The sequence below is a fragment of the Elephantulus edwardii genome, unplaced genomic scaffold (genome assembly GCF_000299155.1).
Source record: "Elephantulus edwardii isolate Elephantulus edwardi_28Jun2011 unplaced genomic scaffold, EleEdw1.0 scaffold00137, whole genome shotgun sequence".
In the NCBI taxonomy this organism is placed as follows: domain Eukaryota; kingdom Metazoa; phylum Chordata; class Mammalia; order Macroscelidea; family Macroscelididae; genus Elephantulus; species Elephantulus edwardii.
Window position 1 is genome coordinate 5,638,254 of NW_006399887.1, and position 16,775 is coordinate 5,655,028.

General features: G+C 39.5%; 1 protein-coding gene across 4 annotated transcripts in view; it reads right to left on the minus strand.

The window, feature by feature from the left end:
• GABRB1 (gamma-aminobutyric acid (GABA) A receptor, beta 1) overlaps positions 1-16,296 on the minus strand; it is an 878,739-nt gene extending 862,443 nt beyond the window's left edge. The window contains exons 1-3 of one of the 4 annotated variants that reach the window (XM_006894164.1): positions 16,140-16,296; positions 15,868-15,959; positions 15,382-15,449 (exon numbers count right to left, since the gene is read on the minus strand). In XM_006894164.1, the coding sequence (XP_006894226.1) occupies positions 15,382-15,449; positions 15,868-15,959; positions 16,140-16,219 (240 nt within the window). In that variant the 5' untranslated portion in view covers positions 16,220-16,296. Of the gene's footprint in view, positions 1-15,381; positions 15,453-15,849; positions 15,960-16,139 lie in introns of all 4 variants that reach the window. The other 3 variants (XM_006894166.1, XM_006894165.1, XM_006894167.1) reach the window with 3 other exon arrangements.
• Between the last annotated feature and the right edge of the window lie 479 nt (positions 16,297-16,775).

The window sequence follows — 16,775 nt, forward strand, 5'->3', positions numbered from 1 at the left end:
GGTGCGGTTGGCGCAGGATAGAGCAGGGTTTAGGGCTGTTGTGCATAGGGTCGCTATGAGTCGGAAACGACTCGACGGCACATAACAACAACAACAGGTTTTTAATTGGGTTTCTTGAGGTTCTTTAATTGGTTTTCATTCAGTCACTCATATGCCTTTCACTTCATAACAACAATAACCATTGTGTAATGCTATTGTTTACAATGTCCTGTCAAAACCTAGCTGCCCTCTCCCTTCCCCTCACCTCTGTCCATTATTAATCTCCCTCCACTCCTGTCATAGCCTGTCAACACTCGGCAATTATTTCTATCTGTGGGTAAACCTTCCCTTATTCTGTTTTTGGACTCACATATCTGTCAGTCTTGCAGTACTGAAGGTGCAAATTCTTGAAAATATAGAAAAGCTGCATGGTGATGAGGCCAAAAACAATGTCTCAGGATATGTTTGTGTTTTATAACAGTGGGAGGTTTTTTTAACGCAATAAGGCAGGAGTCCTCTTATAATGTTCCGAAAGTTATTCTCTTCCACAGCTCCACAGAAACCAGTTATGAAATTCACTTCAAAGTTCCTGATAATACAGCTTGTAAAAGTGACTCAAAATAATGTTTATGGAGGCAGAGGCAATCTGCTTCCCAAGGTCTGAACCTGTGTTCCAGGTCTGTGAATAAACTACTCTCCACATCCGTCATCCTGTCCTCTTCCTTCCAGTTCCAACTTCAAAACTTAAAAAATTCAATTCTTACCACATTATAAGAAAGGGCCTTCCAATTCATCAATATCAACTTTGTAGTGAATACTCTTCCCATCAACTTCAACTCAGCCTTCTGTTTGAATTGGGATTTTGGCCCTCCCAATCTTTTCTTTTTTCTTTTTTTTAACATCCTGAAGGATATGTATGTGTAGGGGAGGGAAAAACACTTTTATTACCATCTAATGTAATAGTTGATTTACTGCATTTGTTGGGTATGATAAGTAACTGCTTGGATGTGGAGAGTTTAGATAAAAGTTGACATTTTAAAGTAAACACACTATGTGGCTACAAGGATGCAGCAAAAAAGACTTGATCATTAGACAAGCAGATATTGTTGCTGCTAATGTTATTTGCCATTAAGCTAATCCTGGTGCATGACCCCGTAGACTCACACTAGAAATGCACTTCATGAGTTTTCAAGGCAGAAGCTAGGCCTATCTTCCTAGGTACCACTGGGTATATTCAAACCACCAACCTTTCTGCTGACAATCACTTAACTATTTTACTGGCCAGGACACCTTACAAATCTATATATAGCTAACTGTCAGTAAATATGTATGAGTCTATGTATCTATGAGCATAAGTATTATTATGCATCAGAGAGTTGGACAATGACTAAGGAGGATAGAAGGAGAATTGATGCCTTTGAGCTGTGGTGCTGGAGAATAGTATTGAGGGTACGACGGACTGCTAAGAAAACAAACAGATTCATCCTGGAAAGGGTCAAACTAGGCTGTTTCTGGAAGGCAAGGATTCTAAGGCTCCGTCTAACATACTTTGGACATGTTGCAAGGAGGGACAGGTCCTTGGAGAGGGACATCATGCTTGGGAGGGTGGAGGGACAGCACAGAAAGGGAAGGCCCTCTATGACGTGGATTGATTCAGTGACTAGGGTACTCTGGATGGGTGTATCGGAGACGGTGCGATTGGCATAGGACAGAGCAGAGTTTAGGGATTTTGTACACAGGGTTGCTATGAGTTGCAAGCGACTCCACAGCACATAACAACAACATCTATGAGTAACCTCTTCCTTGAAATGTATTGCCTCTGAAAACTCACTAGAGCGTCAGCTAATGGGCCAATTGTGACTCAATGACACACAACAACAATATCTATCTATAGTATGTACACACATATACATACACATGAATATTATGCCTTACAGGCAAGCATGGTAAAGCTTTGTCTTATGAAGAGCTTGCTGCAGAAGATCAAGGGCTATAGCCTCCAAAGTGGTTTGCAATCTCAAAAATCTTCACCACTGGGCCACCCACCCATTTGATGTTTTGGCTTCTAATTTTTATATTTTATTTTCCCTTTTTCCCCCACATCTGAGTTTTAAATATTTTTATTTTAAAAATAAAAATAATGTGACATCTGTCAAATCAACTTTTTTTTCAATTCAATAACACCAATTATATTAGCCACAGTATGTTCCACCATATATATCTATTGCCAAATTTTCTATTGTCATAAGTAGAAACTCAACAATTTTCCATCTTATGAAATATTATCCACCTTGTAGTTATCAATCAAGTTATTCCTTAACAATTTTTAAACGTTTCTCAAAATATTGATAGCCTAACGCCAATTAGGTAATGACATTTTGATAAACAGAAAACAAAGATTATTTTTAAAAGCAATGAAAAGCTGTATTTATATCTATAGCTGTGTATTTTATACACATGTGTGTGTATATATAGATACATATATATGCATATGGATATGCTTTGATATTTGTCATGAGGTGATTTTATGCCTGTGAAACTGGCTGTGCCATGTGATGAAGCTGTTTCCATGGAAACAGCTCATGATTCACAATCAGCATAAAAGAAAATTACAGATGAAGGTGTAAGGTAGACCTGACGGAGAAACTATTAATTTCTGAATTAAAAAATTTAAATGCTATTATTACTAACACCATTTTATGACAAGAAAAATTCTTTTATAATCTTAATAAATGTTATCATTATTAAATCCCTATAATATACTAGGAGCTACATAGAGAACATAAAGAATAAAATCCTAAACTCCTTGGAGCTTACATAGTGGAGGACAAAAGCTAAGGTTAGTAAGAACCTTACACGCTGATTATTATATTATATTATATTATATTATATTATATTATATTAGGTATTTTGTCTTTTCAGACTCTGATTTTCTTCAATTCTCTCAAGGCTACAAAAACATCTCCTAGAAATAAACTGTGGTGTCCTGTGGGTTTTGAAGTACATCTGGACTTGTCTGGGTGGGAGAGGGGTGGCAGGTGGGAGGAGAGAGAAGCAAGGGACTCTGACATGAAAAATGCTGTAGGCCAGGCTGAATTTCAAATGTCACTGAACTGTCTCCAAGAAAACCACAATGCTGTGTCTCTTGACTACAGAATTGTGTATCATCCCCTTGAAAAAAAGAATAAACTTGAAAGGAAAGCTCTCCTCCATGAGTCATGGAGGGCTAGAGTGGGCAGGGACCCTGAGCTCTCATCAAACATACTCCCCCGCCTTCAGGAAGGATCTCCAACAAAATTTTTACTCAAGTGGAATTCACTCGGTTCATTTAGCAACAAGAGCAAGGTACTAAACCTCCAACTTAAACGTCCCTGAGACTTTAATCTGCACTTCTTTTTAGAATTAATGAGGATGGTATCATTGGCTGTTAACAAGTACCTAAGAGTCCTCTTCTTTTTGAATGCAGTTCTCTAGCTGCTTCTCTGCATAAGTGCTCTAACTTAAATAAGACAATCTATCAAGTATGTCAGAAATAGTGAGCATGGTGCAGGATAGGGCAAATTTCAGATCTGTTGTCCAAAGGATTGCTGTGAATCGTAATCAGCTCGATAGCACCTCAGAACAACAATGAATCCTCAGGATGAACCAAGGAAGTTTCTTTCCGTTATGAATTAACATTTACTTACATGGACACCCTCTTCCTGGAGATCAACCTGTAGGGGACAGGGATCTATAGAGTTTATGTTTAAAAGAATGTCCTACCCAGACCACTCAAACCTTTCTGTCCTTCTCTGTAGCTCCTGGGAATGACTTTTTAATTTCCTGGCTAGTATGCTTCATTTCTCGGGGCATGGCATGGCTCTCACTTGCACTGTCTGTCATCTTCAGTCTTATTGCATTACCAAATATATTTTATACAAGAACTCACACTGATTGCATGTGATTACACATGGAAACACAGCGTTCCAGAAGGATTCTGAATCACTTTGAGAACTCGGTGGAAGACAGAGCAGATGCTGTGCAAACGCAATCCCTCTTTCTTTCCACCTATGTAGTAATCTGAAAGCAAATGAAACAAAACATGAAGATGATTTCTCTGGGGATCTTTGATGTATGTTTTCAATCCTGGAAGGACCTACCTAGGTCCTCTTAGATAATATTGATTCTTAGGGCTCTTAAAGTTGGCTTCATTCTACTGTCCTCCTTCAGCCCACAGTTCTTCTCCAAATCTCTAAGGTACCCAATCCAGCCTCCTTATTTAAGGATTTTCTCCCTGTAGAACCTTCATTAGTTGTTAACCTAATTAGGAAATTCATCAAGGAACTAACTAATCCTTTTCAGAATTCCATTCTCCAATGATCTGCCTCAGTGTTTCCATAAGTCCATTATCATTAAGTTTTAGTTCTTTTTCATCCTAAAAATATGCCCACTTTAGCAGCAAATCAGATGGTGTCTTGCACCTCTTTTTGAGTTCCTTCCTTGGGATGACGGTGTCATGTGTGATAAGAATTCAACATGAAACAACATGGGATGTCCTGGCTTCATTGTTCCTCTCCACTGGAGACATGATGCATTATCTATTGTACAGCTAAGAAAAAAAGTCAGCAGTTTGAATCCACCAGCTGCTCTGCAGAAGAAAGCTTTTTCGTTTCCTCCCATAAAGATTTCCAGCCTCAGAAAGGCTTGCACGAAGGCATTCAACTCAAAGGCAGCACGGTTTTCGCTCTCATCCCTATTGTCCACTCATTCAGTAAATTTCACTCATTTGCCTCTGCTCCAATATGCTTTTTCCAATCCTACTACCATTTCTTACTTTATAAATGTATCCTCTGCCACCTGGGCCTTGAAACACTATCTTAACCTCCTAATTGGGCAGCGTGGCCCCAGTTTTAGCGTTCTTTGCTTGTTCTTCTATGTAGCTACCTACCAAAAAGATCATCTGCAGTGCAGTACCTGTTGAAACCTTTATCAAGTTGTCTTTTAGGATTAAAAGAAATGTCCATACCATGCATCCCTACATTATTTCTCCCTACATACTTAACAATCTTTTAAATTAAAAGAGCATGAAATATATATATGTGTGTGTATATACACATACCTATATATTTACAAGCTACAAAACTCATTGCTGTTGAGTCAGAATCTACTTATAGCTGACCCTCCAGGGGGTTTACAAAGTCAATAAAAGCATACAGGAGGAGCTTGCCATGTTTTTCCTACAGAACGTTTGGTGGATTTGAACTTTTCACCTTTTAGTTGGCAGAGCAACTCCCTACCACTACCCCACCAGATTCCAGATTTACATTGTATATATGTATGTGTGTGTGTGTGTATATAGCAAGTTTCTCTCCCCTTCACAATCCTAGTCCTTGTTTCACATCTAAGAAATAATCGTTACTTTTTCCTTTTGTATTCCTACAGAAATGGTCAAGGGATATTTATACACATATGTGTTGATAGAAAAGTTTCTTTTTACACAAGTGAAAACATTCACTGGCACTTATTTCTTACCTTACTTTAAGCATTTGTCTTACCTCTTAACAATTTTCCATGTGTCACTTAAGTTCTGAAGAGAGTTAATTACCGGTAGTTCCTAGAACATTCCATGCTGTTTTCAGACAACACTTCACTATGCTTATGCCTTCCTTTTTGCTTAGAAATTTCTTCTTCCAACACGAATCCTATATACAGGATTAACCACCGTCACTCTTGAAGATTTCTCTCGGGCACTAACCCTTCTTCATTTCTTAAGGCCCACTTCTACTTCTGGCTCCCATGTTCATGCATATCTCTTTCACGGTAACTAACACTTTGTTCTAAAGTAACTATCCACGTGTGCATTCTCCTCTCCACCATAAAACCTTTGAAGCATGGAACATGTTTTAGTTATAGCTCCCTGTTGCCCAGTTCAGGAATATATGATCAAAGACTAAATATTCAATCTGTAGTGTTGAATCACACAACCGCAAGACAAAGAGATTTATGAATATTTCCCAATTTTTTAAAAGGAAAAATCCTCTTCACTCAAGATTAGGGCTTTAAAATATACTTTCTGTGAAAGACTGTAATCTCCAGAAGGACAGACAACATACTTGTTTTATTCACTAGACTACACAAATGAGAAATGCCCTTTAATCTTACATTCACAGTATGTTACTAGGTTGCAACACAGTGGCAGTTGGAGGTATAGAAATCATTAGGCACCTGGTAAATGAAATTGGGAAAATGAAGACAATGAGACTCACAGAAGAAAAGAGATGTCCCTGTCACTTTTTTTTTTCCTTAATGGCCAGTCTCTAAACTATCACTGTTGGTATGATTTAACTGTAATTTTTTTTCTTTTTGCTGAATTTGTGCAAAATGCTGAGTAGTTGATTGTTAAATGTTATTATTAATGCCTTTTCCTTTCAATAGATAGTAGTCAAGAGACTTTATGAATAAGCTAAGTATATGATGAGCTGAAAAGAAAAGTATTCTAAAATGTAAAAACTCAATCCTGGTCTTATGTGTTCTCATAATTTATAGGAAAACTACATAACCCCTTCTATGGCCCTTAAGCATTTATCTGTTCCTCATTCTATTATCTTTAAGTATAAGAACATCATTTAAACCTCATAACAAAGAACTTTGGCCAACCCAAAAGCATTCATTTCAAACTCTCTAGTTACTCTGCAGGCAAAAGAGAGGCAATCTCCACCAAAGCAATTTACTGCCTCTGAAGGTCAGCTAATGGGTCAATTCCAGCTCAACAATACACAGCAACTGAAAAGCAAGTTACTTGGACACATTCAATATCATTCATAAGTCTTGAGAAATGTTTTGCTTTCTTTAACAATACATTATTTCAAAAAGTTACTTTTGTGCACTTGCCAAGAAGAGAAAAATTTTTTTAAAAAAAGATTACAAAACTTAGAGAACTGATACTGGTTTTCTGCTGAGAGCAACAGTTTACCTGTTTCCTTTATTCCCAGACTACTATGGAAGGATGCCAGGGAGCTTGGGTAAATGCTCTGAAACTCCCAAAACCAAAAGAAGCCAATAAAACCATTGCCATCTAGTCGAGTCCAACACATACAGCAGAGTTTCAAAGACTATGTTTTACAGAAGCACACACTGTCACATCTTTGGCTAGTAATCGAGCACTTCACCTCCGTGCTCAAGGGCTCCTTTGGTATTCCAAAATGTAATGTCAAAAATAAAGTTTCTTTCTGTTTCACTCCAAGTGCTGCAAACTCTCAAGTTTGACAGTAGTGAATAATGTTCCAAATCTGAATGTACAATGGTAAAGATCAATGACAAATATTTTCCTGTATGTCTTGGCCCCAAAGTTCAAAACCATATAAAACAGGCAGGAGTCAGGTTGTGACCATTGATCCAACTGCCTGTGCTTCTTGTTGCTAACTTAGGGAATATGTTTAAATAGGAAAACAATACCATGAGCAATTAAAATAACTATTCAAGAAACTTCATATTGCCCAGAATCATTACTCCACAGTTCCCAAGAAACCACCACAGCTTACACGCAGAGGGAGTTAAAGAATTGCTGTTGATTACTACATCTGACAGGTTGAAAGGTTGAATAAGATGGGCAGGAGAAGACGATTCATGACTTTGACACAGTCTACTATCTTTGAAAATCAACACTTATATCAGAATATTTGAATTTGAATGAATAGTGTTTGTATGGTAATTGTTATACCATGTGGAATCGATTATGACTCAGAGATCCTGTGAACAACAGACCTGAACCCTGTCCTACATTGCACCATCCTCGCGACCTCTGATTGGCTTGAGCCCATTTTTACTGTCACCATTTCAATTCACTTCATTGAACGTTGTCTTGTCTTTCTCTGATCAGCCACCTTTCCCAGCATGAGGCCGTTTTTCAACAACTGTCCCCTCCTGACAGTGTGCTAACGTATGTGAGACAGAGTCTCATCATTCTTACCTCTAAGGAACAATGTAGCTCCACTTCCTCCAAGACAGACTTTACTGTTGGCAGTTGGCTCTCCAGCTGGTTTTCAGAGGTTGTCAATAACAAGGCAGGAAACTGGTGTTTCTCTTGGTGGATTTGAACCACCTACTTTTTTGATAAACAACGCAACTCCTTACCCATGAGGCCGCAAAATGTCCCTTTGTTCTCCATGATATATATTCAGTATTCTTCATTCATCAACACCACAACTCAAAGGCATAAATTCTTCTTTGGCCATCCTTATTTATTATCATCATTATTCATTCCTTATTTACTGAATAAGAAATAGTATTTAGCAATTCCATATTTACCTTCATTTTCTAGGAGAAACCTGAGGCTCAGAAAAATCAAGCGCCTTTCAAGGTCCCGAAACTAAATACTAGGAACATTGTTGATTTTTCATTAGTCCAGACTCTGGAGTCAAGCTGCTCGATTTCAAATACAGCTTCTGCCAGTACTAGCTAGTACGTTTCCAAGCTAGTTAGTGAACCTCAGTTTTTCCCCTCTAGCAACATTGGACTTTCTACGTGTAATGGGAAAATAATAACTGGCACAGTCTTAGATGAAGGACCAGATGAGTTAAAGTGCTTAGTGACCATACTTCACACAAAGGAAGTGTTCAGTAGATATTATAATGTCTTTGCTTCGCCTCTGATGCTTCAATACTCGGTCTGATCCTATAATCCTAAGAACACAGTCTTTCAAATGTAACTGCAAGCTTTAAGAAATTTGGAAAGGTATGCCTCCTTATAGCTTAGAGTATCGAATGAAAAGTAACAATCTTTCTGTTACTTCCAAACCAAAAGGCAAAGTGAAGATTATCCCGGCTTGGCCGCTCCAGAGAGTGTAATATCGTAACTCAGCATCCAAAAGAATGGCTTGTGTGCTTACTCATATAGGAGGAAAATGTATTTATATCTTTATTTCACTGCTGCTATCTGGTTCTGTCTTTAAATGGTAGTGACCTATTTGCTCTGCTTGCAAAGAACTTTCTATTATAACTTCAGAGAATTTACTGACAGCAGCAATAGTATGTTTAGGCTATTTTACAAAGCTATTGCTAGCTCCTTGGTGGAGGGAGAAAATGGTTCTCTATCCTGAAGTCACCAGCATTCTGGAAAGCATCAGGATAGTACTGCTGGAGTTGCTGGACTTGGTGACATTTCCATAGTCATCGTTTAAAGTTGTGTGCTTCCTAAGTGTTGATCCATTTAGGATTGCTTATTCATTTAAGCAGAGCCCCATCAGTAAGGAGCTCGTCTCTAAGCAACCTTGTTGCTTATAAAAACTGTCAAACTAATTTTTCTCTCCTGAGCACAGTTATCTGTTGAATAAGCTGGAAATTAACTTGAAAGTTAACTTCTAATCTTAATGTAATTTCTTTCCTACAGAAAATAAGGGGGGGGAGTCTATTCCTTTATAAACTGAGATCTTTGAATATTATACACTACAGTATTGCTATTCAACATGTAGTCAGAAACGTCAACTCTGGTGAAGAACTCAGCTGCTATCTTGGAAGGTGGAACTTTGAACCTACCCAGCCACTCCACTGGGGACAGGCCAGAAAATCTGCTTCTGTCGAATCAGAATTGACTCACAGCTGGCTTCAGAGGCAGTTGATTGCACAGAAGAAGATTGTCCATCTTTTTCCCACAGAGCAGCTGGTGGTTTTGAATCACATGTCTTTGGGTTGGCAGCGCAACTCCTTACCACTAAACGACCAAAGCCGCCCAGAGGGAGGTTTTATTCTTCACATGACCATTTAGTGTCAAAACCCAACTAGATGATACCTAAGAACAATGAAAGCAGGTGCTTGTCGTAAATTCAGAAGATCAAACTTATCCCAGACTTCTGCGTCTTAAAAAGTCTCAGAAGGGCTGACCTAGAGAAATTCTGGCAGGCAGTTATTGTTTTAAGTTACAAAGGGGATGAAAATTATGCATAACTTAACTGTACAAGAAATTTCCTGAGTCAAACAATAAAACAGCAATAACAACACTATAATTTAAAAGGATAATTGGTAAGTTGATCTGTTTCATTTTAGACATTATTTAAAATATGTGCTCATTTTAGGGTTTTTTTGAGGATTGTTTTGATGGTTAACTGTAATGTCTCTTAGAGCATTCGCAGCTGTCTATATTATTGCATGAAGGAATTAAACAATGAGTCAATGACAGCTTTCAACTACTGGACATGACTTGGATTGATTCCTCCTTTGAGTCAGGACTTGGAAAGCCTTCTGGGGATGGTGGTATAAACTATTGTGTCTTTAAAACAGAAATAGAAAACAAGCAAATGGCCACTGGGATCTGAAATAGAAGAGTTCAGTCACTTACTTATAGGTAATATTTTCCCAATCTATTGCTGAAAGACAGTTTGCTGAGTGCAATCTGGGTTCTACCAGAACAAGAGTATTTTAAGGCCAATTTCTGGGCTCAATTATTATCTTCACAATCAACATCTATAACAGCCGTGGTCAAGAAATCAAAAGACATGCTGCATTGGGAAAACCTGCTATCATGGGTCTCTCCAAAATGCCAATGAGCAAGGATGTCAGTTTAAAGACTAAGGCACACTTACTCCAAGTTGTGGTATTTTCAATTGCTTCATATGCATCGGAACGTTAGATAATGAATAAGGAAGGTCAACAAAGAATTGACACCTTTGAATTGTGGTGTTGGAAGAAAGTATTGAATATACCATAGAATGCCAAACAAACAAATATGTTTTGGAAGAAGTGAAATCAGGGTGATCTTTAGAGGTAAGGGTGGTGAAACTTCTCACATTATTTTGGCATATTAACAAGAGTGGTCAGTCCTTGGAAAAATACATCAAACTGATGAAAGCAAAGGGTCAGCAAATGATAGGAAGACCTTCAAAATGATGGATTGACACAGTGACTGTAACCCTGGGCTTCAGTATGACGGAGATGATGGGAAGTAGAAGTACAGGACAAGGTTCCCTTCTGTTGTTCACAAGGCTGCTATGAATTGTAGTAGGATATCTAACAACAACACAATATTTTTTTGAATGGCATAGTCTGTTGAAACTCACCAGCTGTTCTGCAGGAGAATAATGAGGCAGTCTGCTTCCCTAAAGGTTTACTGTGTTGGAAACCCTAAGGAGCCGTTACCTCCACCCTGTCCTACAGGACACTATGAGTCAGAATTAACCCAAAGGCAGTGGGTTTTATCTTTTAGAATTGTACTGTTTCGTCTTGGTATTATTTCATTTGATCTCGATTGTCTCCGGCCCATCTTTAGTCAGTCTATTTGGGTTTGAATTTTTGAGCATGCGTGGGTAGTTTATAATCATATGGTTTGGCAGGAAAAAAAATATCAAATAATGGTTAAAAGAGACTGTCTGAAGGGTTTAATATTATCAAAAAACAGAAAATAGCACGAGTTTTTTTAGAGGAGATGGTTTTTAGGAAACAATAATTGTATCTTCTATCATATACATAAGGAAACACATATTGTTAATATTAAATGATCATTTGAGAAGCTGGGCTTTATGAAGAGGAATGTGGCATCAGGATTGGGGGTAGACTCATCAACAACCTACGTTATGCAAATGACACAATCTCACTTGCTGAAACTGAGGAGGACCTGAAGCACTTGCTGCACAAAGTCAAGAACTCAGCCTTCAATATGGATTGAACTGTAATATCAAGAAAACAAAGATTTAAAAAAAAAAAAAAGAAAAAGAAAGGAAAGGAAAACAAAACTTCTCACCACTGGGCCATTTGGGAGCATAGTGATAAATGGAGATTGGTTCCACAATCAACACTCTTGGCACTAGCAGTTAGGAAATTAAAAGACAAGTTGCATTAGGGAAATCTCCTGTCATGGACCTCTCCATGGTGCTGAAGAGCAAGGATGTTAGTTTAGATACAAAGGTGTGCCTGATCCAGGCCATAGTCTTTGCAATTACTTGCTATGCATCAAAGAGCTGAATTATGGCCAAGGACAACAGAAGAAGAATTGGTGTCTTTGAATTGTGGTGCTGGAGAAGAGTTTTGAACATACCATAGGCTGTCAAGAGAACTAGCAGGTCTCTCCTGGAGAGAGTGAAACCAAGTTGCTCCTTGGAAGCAAGGATTTTGAGACTCTGTCTCATATACTTTGGGCATATAGGCAGAAGGACCAGCCTTTGTAGAAAGATATCATACTTGGAAGTGTCAAGGAACCGACAGGAAGGGAAACTTCTGGATGAGATTAATTAACACAATAACTGGGGTAATGAGGGTAAGTGTGTCAGAGACAGTGAGATTGGTCTAGGATAGAGCAGGGTTCAGAGCTATTATGCATAGTACCGCTATGAGTTGCAAGCAACTTGATGGCATGTAATAACAACAATGACAACAATAATGACATTATTACTGTATAGTATAGTGTAGTATAGTATAGTATAGTATAGTATAGTATAGTATAGTATAGCATAGCACAGCATAATATAGTACAGTATAATATTAGTGTGTATTAGTGTTAGTGTTAGTATACAGCATGTTGTACTGAGATTGTCCATCCTTCTTTCACAAATGATCCATACTTCCAATTCAACAGCTGCTCCTTGGGACACAGATAGGAAACCTCCTCCCATTATGATCTACAGTCCTGGGAAATTTGATGAAGGGTTGCTATGAGTCAGACTCAAGCTGAAGGTGTGGATTTTTTTATTTGGATCATATATATAGTATCTCATGATGACAATTGAAAAATATTTCTTTTTTTAATGAACAAGACTGTTACTTGTTGGCCCTAATTTTTCCTTTTTCATAAGGAGTTTTATTCAAAGTTTTGCATTAAATGATGCTTAGATATCAATAATTCTTGCCTGTAGAAATTCTTCACTATAAAGATTCCTTTCCTGTTCACCCCCCTCCTTAATTGGAAAAAAAATAATTTGCATCCTGCAGGATATGAACCAGAAAATACTCTTGAAAATACTCTTCAAAACTATGTTACAGGCCACTCTACAATTATATTTCACCTAAACTAGACTGTTGTTATAATGTGCCATCAAGTGGAATATGAGTGACTCATAGCTACCCTATATGCACAATAGCTCTCGGACTGGGAGATGAATTCTCAAACCTATACATTTAATGTTCAATCATCATTTAAATTTTCCGCTATGGAATAGGTGAAACTTGAATGAGCAATGTTTTAGCAATTAATTACTAGTTCAGTCTTAATTTTTTTGAAAATCTATATTTGTTATCTTCTCTGCTCATTCCTATCTTTTGTTAGTTTTAATAAAAATTAGTTGTTAAATAATCTTTAAAACTACTATCAAGAGACTGAAGCATGGTTAATTAAAAAGTGTCTTATTTTCCATAGAATTTTCAGTCCTACATATAGTACCTAAAAATAAAAAAATGTTGGGCAATTTTCATTTACCCAGGGGTTAATCATCCAGGTCGTTTTTAAACAGACCCCTGGACCTTAATTTCCTTTTTTGCTTCCATTTTTCTTGAACTTATTTCCAAACCTCTTATTTCAATGCTTTATCATAGATACAAAAAGATAAAAATAAATGTTGGGTCTTGGTAGCTCTATCAAGAGGAAAAGCAAAGCAAAATAAGTAAATCAAGATTTATTACTTTTCAGTGGTTTCTGTGTTTTTATCACTTCTCTAGCATCACCAGGGAAAGCTTATATTCAGTAGAATACGTGCTTTGACGAATTCTAGAAAACACTAAGCTATAGAGTAGAATACTCATAAAAAGGTGCGCTTTAGTTCTTGAGTTTTCTCAATCTCTTATTTCTAAATTCTCTATGTAGATGCTTGCAATTGTCAAAACAAAATTACTGAAAAGGAAAATAGCACCATTTGTTTGTATGAAACATATAACTGGTTAAACAAATTGATTGTCTAATTTTTGCATTGATAATGTCATGGGTTGGGATGATTTGCACATAGGCATATGGTATTAATTCCCCAGAGTTTGTAAATTGTGTGTTTTGGTTTGCTTTGTGTTATTAACATGTTTGTGAAAACAGAAAATAAAGTCAGTCTGTTAAAAAAATTCAGAAAATATTTCCTGTTCACTAATATTTTCATCAATTTTTCTTCCCCGAGTACAATAACCAAAGGAATTACTTGAAAATCGTGTTTTAAATAAGCTAATTTAAAGCAGGAGGAGGCAAGTAGAATGATAAAATATATAGATTGAATAGTCCTAATTTTATTCTAAACCTAGTCAATAGTCTATCAACTTCATTTCCCTAGGGTAATATATTAAAAAAAAAAAAAACACCCAACGAACAGCATACATCATTTTGTGTTTTCAAAAATACCTAGAATAAAAAGACAATTCCATAATCTTTATAGCTATAGAATGATGAAGTCCCGAAAGATTTTAATCTTTAAATTATTCCATATCTGCCTTTCTGCTACCACATTTTTTTTCCTCAAGTGAAATAAGCATGGCCTTTTTGCGCACATAGATCTAGTGGTTCCTTGGATGGTTGATTCTAGAAAAGCAACAGGCTTCCCTCCCCCCCCCCTCCCCCGCCTCCCGCCTTGCAAGAAGCAACAGTTAGAAACTCCAGCAACTGGGAAACTGCTACCCACACTGGTTAGAAACAGCCAATAGACAAAGTCCCAACTATGATTTCAATTAATTTTTGCAACAGCTCCAAACAAGAGGGAGAGGGGGAAGAGATGAAAAGAATATTGACCCCTTAGAAAATAAAAGATTACTTACTCCCCCTCCCTTCCACTTGCCCCTTTAATCATCAGGGGGTTTTTTGGCACAGTGAGGTTTCTAGAGCAGAGCAAAGCAAAACGATAATCAGACTCATTCTGTTTCAAATGAAACTTGCAAATACAACGAGACAAATCCATAGGCCCCCACAGGGAACAATATGAGTCTCCCCAGAAGCAGGCTTGAGGACTTCGGTGTGAACGAGCATGGACTGTGTCTCAGCCTGTCACTCCAGCTACCAGGTGCGCGAGATCCTGACAGCCAGAGTGCGCGCTTGCTGGCGGGACACCGGTCCTGCGTCCTCGGGTTGCGGGTTCGCTCTGAGGAGGAGGCGGCTGCGGACCACCGGCCGGGGACCCCCGTGCAGACCGCCAGGCCGCCGGCAGATGGTGCCCTCCTCCTCCCAACACAAAAGGAAATTCTGCTAAAGTAATGCTCAGCCTCCGCCCCACACCATCAGTCAGCGCAACAGTCACGGTCCTTCCCAAAATAGTGCGGAGCACGTTTCCCCGGAACACCGCAGTCGCCGGTGTGTGTGTGTGTAAAACACAAACCAGGGGGGCGACGGAAGGGTGTAGGAGTGGGCATCGCACGCGGAATGGGACTCCCGGGGCCCGGAGGGAGGTGACCGCCAAGGAAACGCAGAGGGCAAGGGGCCGGGTCCATTTCGCAGCTGCGTAAGCCGGGCCGCCGGGCCCATCGCGAGGCCACTCACCATGTTCACTTCGGAGACCATGTCTATGCTCGCAACATCGATCCGCATCCCGACGTCCACCGGGGGCCCTGCCGGGGAGATGGGAGCGCGTTAGGGGCACACTGTTGGAGTGGCGGCGGGCTGGGGAGGGGCGGGGGGCTTCCCAGCGCATTACTTCATTCCCACACCCCTCACCCTTAGGGGACAGCCTGGGAAAACAGGTACAGACACGCCCGTGATGCAGTGACTGTGCAGAGGGTGTGTCGGGCCAGGGAAAGGTCGGCTGTGCCGGGGGATTGGTCCACCTGCGGATGGGGGTCCAGGGTGAGTGTGGATGCGTGCGTGTCGGTGCGCGCGCTCGCGAGTATGTCCAAAGGGGTGAAGTCCACGTTTACGAAAATGACATAATTTTTTGCTTGCTTGTTTGTACATTTCTCTTTGACAGAATACGCGAACTAGAGATGGGTTACAGGTTGAAAAAAAAAAAAAAAAAGATGAAGTATTTACCTCCAAAGTCCGGCCGCAAGCGAATGTCATATCCTTTGAGCAGTCTGTCCACTGTCTCTTTCACGTATGACATGTTGCTGGGCTCATTGGCACTGAAGGGAAGAAGTAGGGACTGGCTTCAGAATCAGCACAAACTGCCGGCAGACATAAAAAAACCAGACAGGCACACCTACCCCCCCCCCAATAACGAGATACATGATCCAGCAGGCATGTAGAAAGAAAAACACCACAGGGAAGAGGGGTGGAAAAGACATTCAACAACAGCAGCTCACCTGTGTGCACAACAGACCATGGCAATCATCACAGGGAAAGAGAGAAGCCCCAGACTCTCTCGATTTTGTACTGTCCACATTACTAACTCTGATTAAAGAATTGTCTTTTCTGCGAAGATTCAAGGAATGCAACTTAGTCGGCGCCAGGGCCGTAATTCCCCCGATTGGACCCGCGCATGCGCAGAGAGTGATCACTACCAAAAGACACCTTGTGCCTTGCAAACACTATTCCTAGTGGAACAGGCAACAGATTTCAATCCCTTTAAAGTTCCTTCTTGACATGCTCGGCGTCCTCTGGGCGGTCGGAGACACCCTGCTGTTTCTAGGCGGTTCCTATGTTCATTTCCTTTCTGCTGTCAACCTGATTTAAAAAAAAAAAAAAGAAAAGAAAATCAGTTCCCAGAGATCTGGCAAAGGCTGCCTGTGATTGGCATCTTTCGTTGACAGTCAGGGTGCTCCTAGACTAGGGAGTCTAGACACTGGGAGTTCTCTGGTCGCCTACAGGGGGAAAGGAAAAGAGGGGTCTGGCCAAAGTCGGGGAGGGGGCGGGGAAGAAGAAAAAACCACCGCAGAAGGGACAGAGGAAACCCTGGACGTTTTTGAGAACTCCAAGAATCAAGTCCACGTGGGAGGTGT